Source organism: Podarcis muralis, chromosome 1 (genome assembly GCF_964188315.1).
Source record: "Podarcis muralis chromosome 1, rPodMur119.hap1.1, whole genome shotgun sequence".
NCBI classification, from domain to species: domain Eukaryota; kingdom Metazoa; phylum Chordata; class Lepidosauria; order Squamata; family Lacertidae; genus Podarcis; species Podarcis muralis.
In genome coordinates this window covers 38,680,319-38,697,137 of record NC_135655.1, presented here as the reverse complement: position 1 = coordinate 38,697,137, position 16,819 = coordinate 38,680,319, and the positions used below count along the sequence as shown (strand labels likewise).

Sequence of the window (16,819 nt, the reverse complement as noted above, 5' to 3'; positions counted from 1 at the left end):
ACCAATCCCCTAAGCCATCCATTACCCTCTTCCAGGCAGCTGTGATTAAACTGTTCTGAGAAGTCAAAGCTGGATCAATAGAAATGATCTACAATGAATGAATCATATTTAGCATGTTCAGTGTGGTGGTTGGTGCTTTTGTCACTGCATGTGGTTTACAGTCTTGGGGAAGACTTAATCCTACGACTTTATGGCTGCAGTCCTACCTTTAACCTTACTGTAATGTATTGACACAATCATGAACATGAAATGCAAATAACTGGTAAGACCCATTGCTTCTAACATTGTTCTCAGTAGCTTTTCCAACATAATTCTTTATTGTTCTCAACAATAGAGGCTAGAGAGATGTATGCCTTTAGGTATGGTTTAGCTTTAGATCCCAGCTTAGCCTTGAACTCAGGCCGAACAGGGGCTTATAATGATTAGGATCACAGCAGGTGTGGATGGGAATTTAACTCTTTCTTCCCTTGGTGCAATCTTTTGAAGCTGTTGTTTGCTGTGGAAGAGGCATTTTCCTCAGGAATGTAGCAGGGAAACAAAAGGTTAAATCGCAGCCACTGCCACCCATGCCTGCTGTGATCCCCATTCATTATAAGCCCACACTCCAGAGGTGCAGAATAAATGTAAAGACACAATTAATTTCATCTCTGTTTAGGGTCCTCAGTCGCCCTAAGCAAATAATTCTACTTCCCTTCTGTGTAATGGATCTATAGTATATGGAATAATGAGCTAATGAACTTAGCATTTATACACAGTTGTGTTTTCTTGGATATTCAAAACTCTTTGGCAATCATTGAAACCACCATGGAAAGTCTTAAAGTATTCTTATTTTCTCATATTGCAGATGGGAGCATAAAGGGGATAGAGAGAGTAGCTTATTTAAGCCCATCCAGTGAGTTTGTAGCTGAAATTGTTTTAACCGAGAATTTCATGATGTGAAGCTCACACTCTTTACCACCCCAATATATTGGTTTCCACACACCAGATAAAAAAAATCTAAGCTTAAAGAGTAATGAACATGAAGTTGTCAGATCTTTGGGGACAAAGAGGATAAATTCAGGCACACATGTACAATGTCACTCTGAATCATTCTCTTCTCTAGAGGAAGTCAGAGACTTATGCTAGCATCATTCCGCTTAGAATCTCTCTAGACAACATAAGGTGAGGACAACACGTGCTGAGGACAAGCAACATGATATACCTGCAGCTTGTAAAGTGCCAAAAAATGGCATAGATTTTGTCCATCTATGGTCAAAGCAAACAGTATTCCATTTCTTTTAAGCATATATTGGTCAGCATTCCATTGTTGTTGTTTTTATCTTCATTCGGCTATTTCCAGCTTTGAAACTATTTGGCATAGAGAGTACGATGATACCCAACAAATGTTGAATTTATTTATTTTTTAAATCATCCTAGGATGTCAGCTCACTTAACAGACACTGTTACAACAGAGTCCATGTGTATCCACTAAAGGACATATTTGCTTCAGTATGTCTCATGACAGCTTCTTAAGGGGGGGAAATATTTAAGTGAATTTAACACTTGTGAAAGGTGCCAGATTGACGGCCCTGGAGAAAAGTCATTGATTTACAGAAGGCACAGGCAGAGCTTTCCAAACACTGCCCTAGCAAAGTTCCCAGCTCTCACCTGAAGGCTTTACTTACCACCTCTCAGATTTTGCAAATCACTGCCAGGTGATCTCAATACTAGCTAGTGCTTTGGGATTGTGTACCGCGATAAGCAGTTGTAAATCAGTCACAGGAAAGAAAAGGCAAAGGGTTGTGTCTCCTCCAAATGTGCTGCTCAAGCTGATACAATTTAGTATATGCAGGTTCACTGGGGAGAAATCTGCATTGCCAGCATGGCACAACTAATTACAAGCGCAAACCCACAGAAGGAAGCATTAGTGGCAACGTCTACAGGTCAGGTCAACGTCTTATATAATGAAATGTGTGGGAATAGCAGGAGGGAGGTTCCCCCCCCCCTCTCGTTAATAACTTGGCTCTGGCTCACTCATATCTATCCATATAATACTGTATTTCTCAACTTGCAACACATCAATACCACTCCTCCAAAATTCAGAATTGTAGCTTACATGCCAGTAGCCATATACCCTTGAGAGTCTCAAATATCACTCAGGCCCCATAGAACTAGTGTGTAAGGGAATTTGCATCAATCATTTGATGAATAATGGATGTAGTGTTTTACTGGTGTTACTTTCTTAGTAATCATAGAGACTGGTCTTCGAAGTATAGGACTCATGAACACCATTCCACTGAAGTTTGTACTTTGTGTCAATAAGTGTAATTTTATAGTCAAAGGGTTGAATTCAGCCAAGACTGCAGTGCTGACCCCACTTACCTAGGAGTAAGACCCATTCAGTTCCATAGGACGTTCTTCTGACTATGGATGGTTAGAATTGCACTGTAGGTTACATTCAGAGTAGACTCATTAAAGTCAATGGGAACAGCTAATTCAAATCCATTTATTTCAGTAGGTCTTTTCTGGGTGTGACTCAGACAACATCTCAAAAGTTAAAGCCTAGTCTTTGTCCTCTAATCATCGTTTATACACATCTTTCAGAGGAATTCTAGGTTCATGCAAGATTCATGTCATGAATATGAACTCTTCTCTCCCCTAGACACCCATCCAAGAAAAGCTTCTTAATTCTTCACTCAACCAGCCATCTTTGATTGTGCTGAGCATGTGCACACAAGTCCAAAATAACAGCACATACGGCTCCATCTTAATGGAGTCAGTGGTGCCTTCTTAGTGTTGGCACCCAGGTTTTGGAATTTGTCCCAGGTTCTGGCTGCAAACATTTCCTTTTTAGAAAGACCATATTGGATTTATATTAACTGATTTATTAAGGATACGAAGTATGCTGAGTAGAATCCAAGACAATTGCCTCTTTACCTGAGGTGGGCTAGAAGGATCCTGTGATGCCTCATAAATATAAATCCATTATGCTCTACACATGAGGAGGGATTATGTAGTCCTCATATGCCTCACACCATATACAGGGTTTTTTTGTCTCCACAACAGTATGTGAATCAGCCCTTTTGTCTCAGCAAGCATAACTGAAAGCTCTCTTAAGTGAGGAGTGGATATATCAGACCAATCTGTTTCATGTGGATAATTTTGATGGGACTCAAGGCTGATTTACTGTCCAGAGACACCAAACAACTAAGAAGAGATATTTCTCACAATAATCTTGAGGAGGCAGCAACATTCTGGGACATCTGTATCAAAGGCTATTGTGATGGTAGAGCTTGGTTTTTTAGTTCAGAAACTGCAGTCTGAAAAAAAGGGTTCTTTGCTGTCATTGTTTCTGCTCTGAAGCGGTGTGGTATGATTTTGGGTATCCATAGAAAAGAGAAGATGGTGTGGCGGTGGGGTTGTTGTTTTTTAGATTTGGTTTAGTCACCGTCAAGTCTTCATGGAAAGAGAAAGGGGGCTGGTGTGCTTCCCACCTCTTTTGTCTTGAATTACAGGGTTTAGTGAGCACAAATCCTATAGAGTCCACAAAGCTCTAATTAACACCTACAGTGAAAAATCTATTGTTAAACTGGTCATTAAGCAAACTTTACTGTGGAAAAAAACAAGTTAGCATGGTGGCCTGATAAAAGGATGTACTGTGTACGATGACAGGCCCATAATTGAACCTTCTCTAAAAATAACATAAATGCTTTACAGGGTTTTTTATTTATTTATTAGGCTCTGGGGGGAAATGGTAACCATCTACTTAACTTTAAAAGAAAGTCAAGAATTTTTCATTTCCTCAGCAAATGACTCAGCTCTTAGAAAGCACAATTGCCATAAATGTTAGTGCTCTCCCTACTCATGACAATACCCTTGGCCTCCAGTCCTTATGGGAGCTAGTATCTGTCTTTTCCCTTACAGACTTGCATGCCAAATGAGATCATCTTCTGAGGCCCTTCTCAGGGTGCCCCACTGCCCTTAACTCTCTGAGACAGAGATATGTGGTTTCTCCTGTGGTGGTTCCCCAGCTGTGGAATTCACCCGACACTCAATAATCATTCGGTTCCTGAAAGCTTATAAATATGAATTGGCTTTATCGCCTATAGTTTATCTATATTTATTGCTGCCTTTTAACTGGAGGCTTTTTGACAAAAAATAAAAGGAAAGGCAGGATGAAAAATATATTTAAAATGAAACAAATAATTATATTTCTCATTTTTGAGAAGAGTATGGCCTCTCTGGCTTGTGTGATCTCTCTGACCTTACTGGCCTTGCTGCATTTCATCAGAAAGACAGTGACTCCAGTTTTTCTGCATTTTTGCTCCTTTAGTAACTTGGATGAAACAGAAGAGCCTTGATTTTATTCTGGAACAAAAACCAGGTGTGCAGTTGAACTGCAAGAAGCCATTCTGGGTCAGAGGACAGCAAGATAAGGCCTTTGCTGAGACCTATTAAAGGGCATGAGATAGTTCTGCTTGCACGTCTTAGAGACTGAGGGAGGTCACTGAGGGTACCTTCAATGAAGCCTGGTCTGCTGTCCAGACAAAGAAAGAAAGGAACTAAAGTTTACATTCCCCAACTGACTCCCTTGTGCTCAGAAGGTCTGCCTGGAAACCAAATTGTGTCTGGTTTCCAGGAAGAGGAATGCCACTTACATGTGCTAAAGAGACTAATAGCAGTCAATACTGAACAGGAGGGTGGGTGGTTCACTGGAGCTTCTCAAGTACTTCCAACAGTGTGTCTTCTGGCTTCAGATCTATCAAATGGCCAGGGCTGGGAGCAGGACACAGTGTTGCCAGGACCCATTAATGTTGACCTGTTTGACCCATCTGCCCATCCTCCATTGAGGATCTATGAGGTGGCGCTGAGTACATCTGGCAAACCACCCTGCCTTCTCACTTTCTCACAGTGCCCTAAAGAGCCAATGAAGCATCATTCTGGGGCATTGTGGGAAATGGAAAACGCTGGACATCTTCCCGGCCATTGCCACCAAGTTCATGACTGGAGAAACGGAATGAGAGGCACCTTGTTAGGTGACCTATTATTATTATTGTTGTTGTTGTTGTTGCTGCTGCTGCTGCTGTTGTTGTTGTTGCTGCTGTTGTTGTTGTTATTTATCAAACCTAAGAAAAGCATTAGTTTTCCTTCTCTTTGTTGTAGAGGGCAGGCAAAGCTATTGAACTCTCTGGCCAGTGGAGCTTTGGTCTTCCACTGGAAGAGCCTGGGCGGTGTAGCTAAAAGGTGTTAACTTCCTCAAAAGCCACACAGTGAGTGTCTGTGGGCACAGAGTATGGCCCTCTTGTGTGAGAGAGAAAAGGAAAGTGGTTGGGCTGCCATAAGTGAAAAATTGGGTGAGAACTGTCGCTTGGACCATTGGTTGATTAATCCGTTAGAATGACCTGCATTTGTTTTTTACCTAGGTATTTGGTAAAATTGGAAGTTTACATTTTTGTCCCCAATGTAGTTTTGCTAGTTTCCCTTACGGTTAATCTGTTGCTTGTTGGGCCTGCTTATGTGATTTTTGTAAATTTTGTATATCCTGTTTACGGCTACAGGGACAGGCTGCAATCTGAAACCACCCTGAGATGCTTGTCTAAAACCCATTCAGTTCCAATAATATTAAATATGTTTAAGTGTAAGTCTTTCTAATGTGACTTAGAAGTAAAATCAAAAATTGAAAAGCCCTTTTTAGCCCAAGCGCCTTGTTGACAGTCAGTCACCCCTCTAAGGACAACATGCCAGCATTGGGTGTGGCTAAGGTGTATATGTGTGTGCACATGTGCACTTGCACTGCACATGTGCAATCACCACATGTACAGCAGATCCTCTCAGCAGGCATGCAGGTACACAGCACACACTCCCTCTCTCTTCTCAAACATGCACAAACAGTACATGCAGACACAGGGACACACAATCAGCTTTTCTAGCACCAGGGGCGGAGAGGCTGCCTTGTGTGCTGCCTTTTGCTCTTAAAGAGCAGACAGACGGCTTTATCTGCAGTCCTAGTACTGCGATGTTGAGCACTGCGATGGGAGGATCTGTAAAAAGCAGGCAGAGTGATTTATGTCCTGATCAGATTGGGAGATAAAGCTCCTGGGGCTGGCGAGCCATTTTCTGCGGGCTGGATCCCACCCCCCATTTTAGGCTGTAATCCTGTACTGTACAGCCTTATCTAGGAGCAAATCCTATTGCACTCAGTGGGGCTTACTTCTGAATAGATGTGCTTAGGACGCACTGTTAGACCCTTTTATCAGGAAATAATTAACTTGCAAGTAAGCTTATTGGCTTCCAGAGAATTATTTGGGAGTGAAAAGCAATCCACCTTAAGAACAAACTTAAAAGGAAACAAGATTTGTTGTGTTTTTAAAACCATGTTCAGGAACCTGAGATGCTGCGACAAAACAGTTCATTTGTGCAGAAAATATATTTCCCTTCCTGCTACTGTTATTTTACCACAAAGTCAGTGAGGCTTTTTTAGAGGCCTCGAGCTTCCTCAAGTTTCACGTTTTCATTGCATAGCTGATCATTTAGGGGACAGGCTTGTTCCAGACAGCTTTAATTAAACTGTGCTGCAAAACCAGATATAGATCAATGGAAATGATCCATAACAAGAGGCTAATCATGTATTTAGCAGTGTTCAGTCCAGTTCAATCACCTTCTCCTGTTTCTGTGGCTTTACATTCATGTGGCAAAGGCTGAGTGTTTGCATGTATTTTTTTCTTCTTAATCCATCCCATTAGTGGCCATATGCTTGGGCTTCAAGGGAGACAAGACCTGTCTGCAATCTGCCAGGGATTTAGAGACATCAATAATTTGTGAACAGTCATGTTGGTACTGGTCGAAGGGTTAAGTGCTCAGCACGCCAGGGGCACCTCTGTGGGGACTGAAACTCTTAGTCGACTGTTAGGAACCTGATCCCCTGTGAAGCTTCTCTTCAAAGCACATGCTGCATGTCAAATCCATACAGCTGAAGCAATGGAGCTTTATTAGCTCTGGGATTTAAAGACCTGCGCTAAGTGATATAACAGTGTATTTGGTTAAAACACAGAGAGGAAAGGTAGCAAAAGGAGCATGGCAGGGACAAATGAAGAAAAAATATCTAGTACTCTGGCCTACAATTGTGCTCTTTCTGAAAATGTCCCTCCTCTGCTTTCATTTCAGAGGACAGAGACCAGTCCTTGAGTTTCTCTGCTATAGCTGCTAATGGCAGGAGCCTTGTTTCTAAGCTAAGGCATATATTTGGCTTAAACTTGCACTTAAGCAACAGCTTACTGCACTACAGCCATTGTATAATGTTAATAGAGCAATCTGCAGGAAAGCATATTGGCGCTCTCTGCCTGAATTAGCTTACATAAACGCCATCAGGACGACATTATATGTGTGTATCTTTTTTCCTTTCTAGTGTGGAACACTTAAGTAGCTAATTTGTGATTAACGTGCACTTTAAATATCAGAACTTAAAAATATTTCTCTCCTCCCCCCACCTTCTTCCTATCCTCATACGTGCTCTAAATAGGTTTCGGTTTCTAAAGGCTGCAGTGGTTTTGCCAAATATTCTGTCAGGAAATAAAATACTTTACTTTTTTGATGTGGTTTTAGTATTGGGCAACTGCTTAATTGATTGATAAAAATTAAATTTAGTGGAACCAACTCTGTTTCAACATATTCAAGGAAGAGAAATGGATGCAAATAATGCATGGGTTGACATCTTCAATCCCAGTCCAATGAAAGCCCACTGAAAGCAACGGAAATTCAAAAAACAGTGGCAGGCTTATGTGCCAGTGATTTCATTGGGCAAGGCTTTTGCTAGTTTGTGCTCTCAATGGATTGCCTCTCATCCACTTGACAAGTGTGTGCAAATGTAGCTGCCGTGTACATTTCCAGTTGCCTTATTGCAATGGTGCTTAGCTGACCTTGAATGAGCACATTGCTGGAAAACATAGACCAAGTTGTTTTAAACATGGAACATGAAGTCCTTTTGACTTCTGAGGCAACTATTGATCTTGGGTTCAGCTCAGTCAATATTCACCTCTTAACATCAACCATTTCCATCTGTTAACCCCTTCCAAGCAATGCAATATCTGCATGAGAAGGCCTTGGGCAATGCTCTAGTCTCGTAAAGCTGTTAAGTAAAATAATAATCACCAGCATCAGCATATCGTCTCTGAATGGCACAGGTTGTTGACAGCTCTGAAATCGTAGGGAAAGAATAACATTTTCTGTATATGTAGCTAAGCTTTGTAATGTTATGAAACACTGCATTACTACAATTGCAGTATTGTAGAATCTGACAATGGGAGACCAGTTGAAAGCCAAATCTAGCATCTTCCCCCCTCCCCAGTGTCCTTCAGATTTGTGCTCTGCTGCACAGAAATAGAAAACATTTTTAGCCACAAAAATGCAACATGGCTTAGTAACTACCACTTTTCTTAAAAGGATGCATTATGACTTGATTAAGAAAAGGAGTGTTTCTTGCAATTACTTTTCCATCATTTTCTTAAATTATTCTCGTACATTATTTGAATGAGCTGGATTTGTGGTAAATCTAATGAAATCTATTAATTAGCCTATGGATCTCAGCATCATGAAACATTGGAGGGGCAGTCATATTTGCCAGCAAATAAATACATTTGTTGAAAAACAGTCTTGAATTGAGTTCTTTTAAAAAAAGTTTATTAAACAATACAAAAAAGAAGCAATACAATATAGCACCTAGTTAACTGTTGACAAAATGACATTTCACATTTCTACACATTTAAGAAACATTCATATTGAGGCTGCAGTGCTATTTGCACTTACAATTAATTCCAATGAGCATTGGGGGTTACTTCTAAACAGGCACATGCCTGCACTGTAAAAAAAGTCTAGGAGGAATTTTTTCCGGAACTCGTCTTATTTCTTTGGATGTGAGTGTTAAAGATAAATCTGCATTATGGTACTGCCTTATTTGCTCCCTCTTCCTTATTAATTACCATATTTTTTGCTCTATAAGACTCACTTTTTCCCTCCTAAAAAGTAAGGGGAAGTGTGTGTGCGTCTTATGGAGCGAATGCAGGCTGCGCAGCTATCACAGAAGCCAGAACAGCAAGAGGGATTGCTGCTTTCACTGCGCAGCGATCCTTCTTGCTGTTCTGGCTTCTGAGATTCAGAATATTTTTTTCCTTGTTTTCCTTCTCCAAAAACTAGGTTCGTCTTGTGGTCTGGTGCGTCTTATAGAGCAAAAAATACGGTAATTGGATACACCACACCTTCATTACTAATCTGCATTCCTTGTATAACTGACAAGAAGAATAAAAATACAAAATTTGTCTCATTCTGAAAACATACACAGCACACCTGAAAACAATGAAACAGCAGAAGATTGCAGAAGATTGCAGAAGAGTGCAGAAGATTTAAAAAAAAACTGCAATCAGAATAAAAACCAAAATCTGCTGGAAAGGGTTTAAAAGCCTAGCAAAATATTTGCCTGCCTCTGAAGTAATAGTATTTGGCCCCTGGTGATGATGAGTGTACCCAGAGAAGAGCCTCGGAAGACGATCTCAGTGCGTGACTGGATTGGTATAGGACAGGGGTCTGCAACCCGCGGCTCCGGAGCCGCATGTGGCTCTTTTACACCTTTGCCGCGGCTCCGGGGCGGATACTAGCAAGGGGAGGAGGCGCATTGTGCGCCCCGACACTCCCCACTGTGGCGGGTGCTGTACTTGCTATGATGTCGCATGGGGGCGGTGCGTGCGTTAGTCACGCACTGTCCCGACGTTACCTTCCCGCCCGCTGTCAGATCTCGGCTCCGGAGATATATTTGTTTTAAATGTCGCAATAGTTTTGCGGCTCCCAGGGGTTTTTTTTTTCTTCGGAAACGGGTCCAAGTGGCTCTTTTTGTCTTAAAGGTTGCAGACCCCTGGTCTAGGAGAACCAGTCTCATAATAAAAGACTTGCACACAAGTATTATCAACATAATCCTAAGCATATAGAAATGCAACATATTTAAAGAAACCAATAATAAACCAGTAAATAAGAACAAAAGCAGAGTACTAAAAATACACAGTACACAAATAGGAGAAAATTCATAAATAAATGCTAGTTGGCATCAAAGCTAGTTGACTGCTTTTGTCTACTGCCAGAGCTCATGTCTCAGTCTCCTGTCCGTGCTTTAAAAAATCAGATGACAAGAACTATAAATGAGGATTGTTTACTTCTACATTAATTACATAAACAGCTTGCATTTGGAGCCAACGTGCAGGTTCCAAGTTGTCTTTATTTTATTATTTATTAAATCACAGTACCATTTGTGTGGTTGAGGCAGTTTCTGTGTATAGCACATTATAGAAAAGAAATACTGGAAATTATGATATTACCAAGTTCCTGGCTTTTCAACCAACAAACTAGGATGAAACTGTGGGGAAAGCTCTCCTGCATTAAGCCGCAATCTGAACTTCTGCATCGAAATGTCAAAGGAGCTGTGCTGAATCATACCAAAGGGATTTCTTTATTTTAATCAGGCTGTTTTTCATTCTTTTTAGACAAATACACTTATTTGCAGCATGTGGTTATGTTGTTTTTGAATGCTTAAATGAGTTGAAAGGTATCAGTGGATCTGTTTATTTATCTTGCAGGACTCCGAGGACATCTCAAAGAGCAAATGGGCAGGAAACCACCAGCTCTAATTATGGTACCTGTGATGGATTTACCCGGTAACAAAATTATTCACATAGTGTGTTGGCTCAGCCAGTAGCTAAACACTGAGCATTGGCCTATTCATTCCACTATAAAAGCAAGAACACATCACGTGACTGTATTGAAAATGATGGCGGCGCATTAACAAGCAAGCCTGTCTGTACCTGAAACTTTTGGCAAAAGATACCGTTTTCCCAACTTTTCACCATGGGAGTTTTGCAATATCATCTGGTATCTGACAGGGAATTTAAATGTCACATCGAAAACTCCATAATCTCTCCTGCCTTGTATCTTTCATAACCAAGATCAGATCATTCTCCATTGCTTTAACATAACCTTTATAGAAGACTGCTAAGTTTACGTGGAAAATCCCTTAATTACATTTATACATCCTTTGATAGTTTTGGGGAAGATTCTCAACATGTTGCCTTTAATGGGTAATTTCCTCATACTGGTGTACCTTCTGTTGATCAGAGTCTTGTTTCAAGGGAATGCACTATTTATGCTGACACAGCCCTGTTAAGCTTAATGTACTGTACTGTCATAAGTACAGTAAATGGCCCCATATTGCCTGAGATCCAGAGTCCTGTACACACATGAGGATCCCATCATTAGCTCTGAGAGGAAAACAGCTGCCAAAGCTCAAGGGGCTCATTCATGCCCCATAGCAGACTGCAGGAAAACCTAACTGAGTACTCAGAATGGATCCACTGCCAATTTGTTGTAAAAAATGAAGCCTCCAGAGAGTGCCTATTAGTATTCATAGCATGCAAATACAAATCCATCACCGCAGCTTCAGCATTACTGGTACAGCCTTCCCTAAATAGACATTTCCGGGGAGGGGCATCTGCAAAAGGTCATCTCCTGCATTGCAGACAAGATGGGAGAGCTTTACCAGGCAGCAGTGGCAGCTTCAACTCAGCCTCCTGGCTTGGTGGCAGATCTCTAGATTGGGATTACCAAATGGAGCCTCTTGACTCGGGGACTTTTCCTCCTCCGCTGCACCCTTTGCCACATGTGGTGGTAGTGGCAGCAAATGCCCAGGCAACAGCTTCTGCCTGGGGGGGCATCATCAGCTAGATGTCTGCCATTGAAACTAGACCTTCCAGCGGCATGCCTTCAGACAGGGATTAACTTCTCAAAAGTCATTTGGACAATTCTGGACTGCAGTTGGTGCAAATGGAGTTACACTTGGTGTGGTTACAGAATATGGAAGCCACTCTGTTCAGTAATTCCACAGAGAAGCATTTTGCTAAACCAAGGTCTGAATTTTGCTCCCATTGCCTTTAATGTATTATTACATGACTTTCTTATGGATCTGGCTGCCAGGATCTTCCTGCAGCCATAAGATAAAACTTTTGCCTTGTGCAAATTTCTGATTAAATTTATCCTGCTTTGAACTGAGCTTCTGGCTGTGTTTTACAGCATTTTACAAGCAACCCTTTCCTCACTCCCAACAGCCAACTGTTGAGGGCTGGATGTTCCCTATAAAATTTATGTGAGTGAATTATACTCGCAGGCTTAATTTGCCAGTATCTGCAACAAGCCCACAGCTGAAAGCCACTTGGTTTCGGTGAGGCTCTGCCCTGCTGCTGTGAATGTATTAAGAGGTTTCTCCATTGCTTCATCCCATATTGATTATGGCATGGGGACATTCCATCTGAAAGCAGCAAAGCAGCTCTTTATACTTCTTTGCATGGAGAAGTTTTCAGCACATCACAGAATTGTAGAGTTAGAAAAGGGTTGTGTGGGCTATCAAGTCCAACCCACTAGTTCAGTGCAGTAAATCTGGAGCTGCAACATTCCCCACATGTCTGCCCAGTTTCTGCCTTATGTCCAATAAGAAAGAGGACCCACCTCTCTAGCTAATTTGTTCCACTGTCAGACTCTGATCCCTTCAAGAATTTTCTCCTAATGTTCAACCCAAATCTACTCTCCTGTAGCTTAGGCCCATTCAATCTAGACTTTGTCCTAGTCTATGTGGCAGAATGTTATCCAGGGCAGAATACAGCTAAACACTTATCCAGGCAGTTTTGCCTGAACAGAGGAACTTCGCCTTCCTATTTACTCCCTCTGTGTTCCTGCTCCAGAAGGCTGGGGGGGGGGGGACCCAGAACTTACTTAGGGGGCTCACTAGGAGACAGGGTTGCACAGCCAAAAGTGCTTGCATTAGTGGAGCTGTTAAGTATTGAAGACCTATGATGAAAGCATTTTTAGGTAGCATAAGACAGATCTCAATGGCTCAATTTCTATTATGAAACTACTTGCCCCACAAGGTATGGCTGCCCCCACTCCCTCACTGTTTTCCATTGTTTACTAAAGACCATTTCATTCTAGCAGACTTTTCTAGTATGTGACAGATAACATTTTTTGCTTCATTTTGACTGCTGGTTTTGTCTCCTTGATCTATGTGTTTTCTATACTTGTTCTCACAGATTTGTAATATTTTAAGTTATGAGCCTGCATGGTGCTGCTGCAGTGGGAGTACAGGACTTCAACATTTTAATAAAATAAATTGTTGTTGTTGTTGTTGTTGTTGTTGTTTAAATTTGTATACCACCCTATACCTGCAGGTCTCAGGGCAGTTCACAGGATAAAATCACAATATAAAAACACAAAATACGTAATCAAAATAAAAGCAAGGACAACCCAATAAAATAAAAATGGTTTCCTTCAGTCCTCTTTTCTTTAGACCAAGCATGCACAGTCCCTTAAGCCTCTTGTATGCCTCGTTCTCTGTTCTATAGCCCATCTTCGTTGTCCTCCTCATAATCTGTTCCAATATGCCTGAAAGTGCAGCACTGGGTCCAGTACTCTATTTCACAGGACTGGAAATCTATGGGTGATATCCAGTGGTGATCATATGCTGATGGAAGGGAATCCATTAGCATAATGGAGAAGAAGGCAATTTTCGGTTTACCCCTCCCTATAGTGCCCTACATACCCCCTAAATCTGCTCTTGGCAACCCCCAGCACTGTGGAACAGATACAGAGGGAATCACAAGGGGGGAGGAAAATTGGCAAAAATTGCCTCCCCACTTCCTCTGACAGATTCCAGCCATAATTGGATACCACTCTACGGTTTTATTAATGGATACCTAAATCGCATTAGACTTTTTTGCAGCCTCATCAGATAGCTGACTCATATTGTAGCTTGTGATTGATTATAATCCCAATATCCTTTTCATGTGTGCTACTGACAAGTCTTTTTGAAAGAGGAAGGCATAGGCGTGCTTAAAAATTGTCCCAGCACAGCCTGAATGTTGGAGGTCATATTTCTTTTTCTTTCTTTTTTTACTGAACAACAAAGTGCTGTCAACCAATGTAATGGCACATCGGTCATAAGCAATATTTATTTTAATCTCTACAACTTTTTCATAACTGGCAAATGACTGGGGTATGTTAGTTAAACTTTTTAACCCTAGCATCTCTCTCTCTCTGTTTATCCCCACCCCACCCCCTTTCATATCTTGTGGCACTGAAATAATTTTGCAAATGATAGAGGCTTTATATTTATCAAGACAGTTTTAATCGCATGTTTTTATCTTTTGTTGCTTCAGAACAAAGAGTGAGCAGGCAATAAGTTAACAAACAGAAAATGGGATGAAGGTCAAAGCTTTCAAGTCTGTCAGTGCTGGCTCACAGGTACTCCTGAAAAACGCAGAACTATGATCTGCACTAGGTCCACATTTAAAGCAGCATTGGTTAAGGGTGCTGAGAGTTGTTAGGAGACTCCTAGTCCCTTCAGAGAGCTGCAGTTCCCAAAATTATCTGAGAAAAGAGATGGATTATTAACTCTTGGTACCTTTAACAAACTACTGCTACACCTGCCGAAAGTCTGAGGGCCCTTCTCCTGCCTCTCTCCACCAGGCCTGGGACTGATAGACTACAAAAGGACAGCTGCTGCGCTGCCCAGCAGAGAATACTGGTTACATTCTTTTAAACTGCTTTTTAATTATCTGTTTTTAAAATAATAATAATAATAATAATAATTGTTTTTAATTGTTTCTAACTTTTTGTGTGTGTGGAGGGCTGTTTCTCTTTATATTTTGATTGTGTATGTTGTGTCTTTATATTGTAATTTTATCTTGTAAACCGCCCTGAGACCTACCGGTGTAGGGCGTTATATAAATTTAATAAATAATGATGATGATAATAATAATACAGCTGCCAGGATTCTTTGGAGGAAGCCGTGGCTGTTTAAGGTGGTATAATACTGCTTTAAATGTATGCTGCAGATGGGGCCTGGTTTTTTTGCACAAGCCAGCTTCATTTCCATCTTGGGGAACCTCCTGCAGATGCAGAACGGCGAATCACCAAAAAGAACAGAGCAGCAACTGCTATCAAAGAGCTCTAGGGTAGCATCATAAAGGAACTGGGAGGAGTTCCTTGCCACAGCAGCTTCAACTCTCCCAGATCTAGGGCATTGCTGATGTGGGAAGAAGCTGCATCATGGGCAACAACGCCCTATGGCCTGGGTGTTACCCCAGTGGTCCAGGAAGAAGCTGCACTTCTGCATCTCCCACATCACTTGAGTAACATCCCTATGTTGGATTGCACCCCATGCGTGTATCTGGATAGCTCAGTGGTTTCCATCACATCCGAGGAGCCTGGAAAGTGTTTCAAGCATATTTTCTCCTCTTACTTGTAATATTGCTTTCATTTTAAGAGAAAGGTATCAACGTACTATTTATTTGTATTACCTGCACAAATGATGCCAGACTTTCAAATATGTCAATATGTGGTGTGGTTTTTGTTGCTGTTTTCAAAATAATAATGCCTACTGTTTGAGTTTCAACTCTTTCCCAACCATTTTTAATGTCCACTTATAATTTTATATTGGATGCCAAAACAACAACAACAAAAAAACAACCTGGTCTAGGCAGGGGTTGGAAGGTTGACAACTGAATAAAAGGAAACTTATAAAGGAAACTTTATGGGAAGCCTTCTGATAACACTGACTTTTTGTCTTTGGGATATTTCACTTTTGTTCCCTGTTGTATATCAGCCAGGTTTGCTGAGTTTTTAAACAGGAACAAGGCAATTTGTTCAATATTGATATGCAAGTTAGGTGCTGCTTCACTTAGAGACCCGGGACTTACACAACAGAAGAAAGCGTCTTAACACCTTTTTATCTTTTTTTAACACTGAAATACTTTCATCATAACTACCTGGCCTGCTGGAAGAGAGAAATTTCAAACAGCACCCCTTTTTCTCTCTCCTGGTCTCTTTGTAACCAGATTGTGTGTTCTGACGTGGGAGGAGAAATGGAGTAAAGAGGTTTAATATTTGAAATTTATAAATGCTAAAAAAACAAAAAGCTACACCAGATTGACAGAGCAATAGATTTTACCTAGACAGGTTTTGATCTCAGGAGTGTAAATACGAATGCCACAGTAAGACATTAGTTTTCAGGGCTTAAAAAAATAGATATACAAACAAAAGAAAATTTTTCGGTTTCCTTGATTTGTATTAAACCCTCAGGAAAATTTACAATTTATTCATGTTATGACTCACAAGGTACGCCAATGCTGCAAATGCAATCTTGAGAGAAAGAGCACTTCAATCCAAAAGGGAATCTGTGTTAACAGTATGCAACCTGGAAATTCTTTCTTTCTTTCTTTCTTTCTTTCTTTCTTTCTTTCTTTCTTTCTTTCTTTCTTTCTTTCTTCTCTCTCTCTCTCTCTGTGTCTCTTTTTCAGTGTATCAAGAGATGAATATCAAGACAATATATTAGTAGTAATAATAACAACCATTACATACAAACAATTTATGTAATCGGTAACCGACCTGAATAAACTTCCTGGATGATTAAAGCTGCAGTGCTATCTATACACACTTACCTGGAAGTGGTTGTTGTTTAGTCCCACTAATATAAATTAGACTTACTTCTGAGTAGACATGCATCAGCATGTGCTACAAAGTCTTTAATTACAGAAAAGGAGATTAAACGGAATGATTAAGCAGGACGACAGGAGGAAAACTAGTGGAATATAACTTTCTGCTTCTCTCTTCCTGAAAGCTGTCGAAATGATAGCCTCGATGCTAGCGAGCCTTTGCAGTACACATGGCTGAGCTGCCATAAAAGCACCAGAGCCGATCTTCCTAGATAGGTTAAAAGATGACACTGTGGTATTTTAAGCAGGGATTATTTGATTCACCC

General features: G+C 40.9%; 1 protein-coding gene across 3 annotated transcripts in view; it reads left to right on the top strand.

The window, feature by feature from the left end:
• DPH6 (diphthamine biosynthesis 6) overlaps nt 1-13,185 on the top strand; it is a 232,469-nt gene extending 219,284 nt beyond the window's left edge. For all 3 annotated transcript variants that reach the window (XM_028721664.2, XM_028721671.2, XM_028721651.2), the window contains one exon: nt 10,596-13,185. In XM_028721664.2, coding sequence (XP_028577497.2) covers nt 10,596-10,714 — 119 coding nt within the window. In that variant the 3' untranslated portion in view covers nt 10,715-13,185. The remainder of the gene's footprint in view (nt 1-10,595) is intronic.
• Nucleotides 13,186-16,819: the final 3,634 nt, after the last annotated feature.